The 3,469-nt window shown below is 47.0% G+C and overlaps 1 protein-coding gene across 1 annotated transcript; it reads right to left on the bottom strand.

Annotated features, from left to right (window-relative positions):
• Positions 1-248: 248 nt before the first annotated feature.
• On the bottom strand, positions 249-2,653 carry fjx1 (four-jointed box kinase 1). The gene has a single exon (XM_030054656.1). The coding sequence runs from the start codon at positions 2,256-2,258 to the stop codon at positions 966-968; it is 1,293 nt and encodes a 430-aa protein (XP_029910516.1). The 5' UTR covers positions 2,259-2,653; the 3' UTR covers positions 249-965.
• Between the last annotated feature and the right edge of the window lie 816 nt (positions 2,654-3,469).

Raw genomic sequence — 3,469 nt, 5'->3', positions numbered from 1 at the left:
GAGATTCCTGTTGTAGCATGTCCCTGATTGACAGAATGGCTCTTGGGTAACAGGGTGCCAGTGTGAGGCATTTCTCAAGCACAATGGAAGCTCTGTTGGACAGTACAAAATTAAAAAAAGTAAAGAAAGAAAGAAAGAAACCTGGGAACTGCAAACATACCAGGGAAATGTTTGACACACCACTGCAAGTAAGTGAAAAGATACTGAATTTAAAAAAGGGGGGAAAAAAACACATGGCTAGACAACAGTTAACTTAAATTACAATATATTTATCAAAAAAAGACAGGAAGATTTGGAATGTTACAAAGCACATTAAATTAGTGGAGCATCAAATTTCCAAAACTGGTTGGCAGACACAATATTTACAACGTACTTACAACATGTACAATGGATATGTTACACTTATGACATTAAGGCTGAATATACAATCAAAACACAATTACATGATCACAGGTGCTTGCTATGACGATTGTGCAAACCACTTTCTATAAAAAAGTGAGACAGATATGTGCCAACGTGTGAAAGAAATAGAGTATTCAAGAGTCAACAACATGTTAAGGCTTAAGAGTTTACCATTAGAATGACTGAACACAGGGCAAGAAGCCAATGCTTATATGACAGGCTGTGTTATGATGCCCAAATCATCAATATACTCTTCATATTTATTTCTAGTTAGCACATCAGTGGCATGTCAGTGACGACAGGATGAATACACTGATGTAATCACTCCTCTCTGTGAGGCATACAGTGGAAATACCCTATGACCTTCTCTGCAGTGAGCTTATAAACACAGGCCTATCAAATTGTGTATAAAGTAGGCAACGCATTTTATTCACAAGAGGTAGTTCAGCTGGATATTCAAGACAGTTTTGTGTAATGCGCATCACTTTAGCACAGGTGTGCCAATCGCATTTGCAGAGCTCACAACGCTGCAGAGAACCTGTTACAGGAATAATACTGAATGTTCACAGCTGGCCGTACTTTCCTTTGCAATGCAATATGTGTTTGTATAATCTGTCTATTCTGTCCTGGAGAACACCGGAGTGCTCGTCTGAGAGAAATCCTAATTCCGAAGACAAAGGCTCGCTTTCTCTGTAGAGCTCCAGCAGCCTTATCCTGGAGTTTCTGCGCCTGTGCAGCTCCACCACGCGCTGCGTGGTCCTTTTCCTGAACACACACACCGAGCTCAGCACTGTATTGTGGTACTTCTCCCACATATTCAGCACCCGGAACCCATGCACAAGTCCGGCCTCGTTGTCTATAAAGACGAGGTCGCCGCGGGGTGTTTTGAGGAGGTTGTTGGTGTCCCTCTCCATTACGCGCGAATCCCACTGCAGACTGAACAGATTGCTGACGAGCCTGTCGAAATTTGCAGTCAGAAAGTCCAACATGATCAGGTCGGTCCACTGCATTAGCTCCAGCAGCTCCCCCGTCGTCCTGTTCCACAGCCCCTCAAGCAGAGGATGCAGCCCGTTGCTCTCCTGTCTGAGCGGCGCAGGTGTGACCACCCCAGTGAGGTTGGAGACCCACTCAGTAAGAGACACCACGGCTCGTTCACTCCACTGTAGACTGTCTATTCTCCTTCTCACAGACGCCCATTGTTCACTGTCAACGTTCAGCTGGGCCAGTATAAGAGGCGGCAGGTTTGTGATGCCTAGCAGACTAGCAAGGTAATACGTCAAAGTTTCTCCTTGCACTTGATCCGCGTTTATCCCGTAACGCACACAAGCTTTGGTCCCGTCCGCAAAAGTAGCGAGCTGGTTGGATATCCTGCCGCATCCAGGCTCCAGCTGCACTATCCGGTGTCCCCGGGCTCTCTCTCGCCATGCCCGGGCATATTCCTCCGTGAAGCCGACAGGGAGGAGATCTTCCAGCCATTCACCCCAAAATATCCCATCCTCCACGGGGGAGCCTAACTTGACCGGGCCCTCCCGCTGTGCTGACCTCTTGTTATCCACATTCATATGGTAATCTCGACTTCCTACAGAGACAGCTTGATCTCGCTCACCAGTGAGGTTGTGAACCTCAAATCTGCCGCGCAAGTGCGGTCTTTGTGCCGCTGGGACGGCGAGTAAAGCCCGGAAAGTTTTGGCAGAGAGGTCCGTGGATACACCGGGGTGAAAAGACTCCGTCCCTGATAGCGGGACGCTCCGTTTGTGTCGCTCCAATCGGGTGTCCAGTGTACTCCAGATGTAAAAAACACAAGAGCAGGCGCTCAGAATGAGCAGCGCAAGTAAGTTTGCTGAAACAGCCCTCATGATGAAGATGATCGGTCACTCTTGCCCTTGTAGACCCAGAACGGTCTCGCAGATTTTAATATTATAAAGAACTCACCCACGTGCCTTCAATCCACAATTTATCCGGGGCGATTATGAATTGTGCGCCCCGTGTCCCGTACAACCCCAAACCCCCCCGGCTTACAGGCGGACTGCTTGGATCACAGGAGGAGGGTCCCTTAAGCAGCATGAATCTCATCTCCCCTCCCGTTCAGATGCCCTGAAATAATCCTCCTCTGTCGATAGTAGAGAGAACATTTCATATCATCGCATCGAACAGTCTTTCAGTTGCTCCCCATCATACCCGCTTCATGGGAGCTTTCTCTCTCTCGCCGTGTGCGGCTCCCAATTCCCGTCTCCCTTTCTCCCTCCACCGGCTGCTGGGTGAGTTTGATTTGTGTGTGTCGGCTCACAGAGAGACACTAGGCGGTAAAACACGTGACTCCAGCCCCGAGATGGTGGGCGGATCGTGGGAAGGAGGGTTCATAGCGGAGCGGAGCAAGTGCACCGTTCCGTGCTGTGTGTGTGTGTGTGTGTGTGTGTGTGTGTGTGTGTGTGTGTGTGTGTGTGTGTGTGTGTGTGTGTGTGAGAGAGAGAGAGAGAGAGAGAGAGAGAGAGAGAGGGGAGAGAGAGAGAGAGAGAGAGAGAGAGAGAGAGAGAACAAGGGGCATTATGATAATTGATACCTAGAGCAAAACTACTTTGGAAAATAATGTAACAATTTTAAACAAATTATATTTGGTGCGTGTGTGAGTGTGGAGCGGAATAACCGCGTCAATTAGGCTGTAGCAGCGATGATGAACCCGGTCTGCTTTCATTATTTATTTGTGAGACAGGCGTTCTTAGTCCGAGAAATTCTATTTTATGTCCCCGGTGCGTGGTATACATTATAGTGGATTACAGTGTAGTAATGTAGCCTAATTTGTATGAGGGTAGGGTCCATTAGAGGATTAAAGATATTCATAATTTCTTGACTTTTTATTTAGTCGAGGCTCTACTAGACATGTAAAATATACCTACATTCAGATATTCCAACAGTTAAATAACTTAAAGAAACTGCCTCTACTAACTGGATGGTTAGGCTGCAACATTGTCCTGACCCAGCTTTATTGACAGTTTTAATGTACCCAGTCAATCTCTGTAATGATTTAAGTTCAAAGTCCTGCACAGTTTATCCCATAGGCTACTGCATA

Source organism: Myripristis murdjan, chromosome 6 (genome assembly GCF_902150065.1).
Source record: "Myripristis murdjan chromosome 6, fMyrMur1.1, whole genome shotgun sequence".
Taxonomy (NCBI): Eukaryota; Metazoa; Chordata; class Actinopteri; order Holocentriformes; family Holocentridae; genus Myripristis; species Myripristis murdjan.
This window is presented reverse-complemented; position numbering and strand designations above follow the sequence as displayed.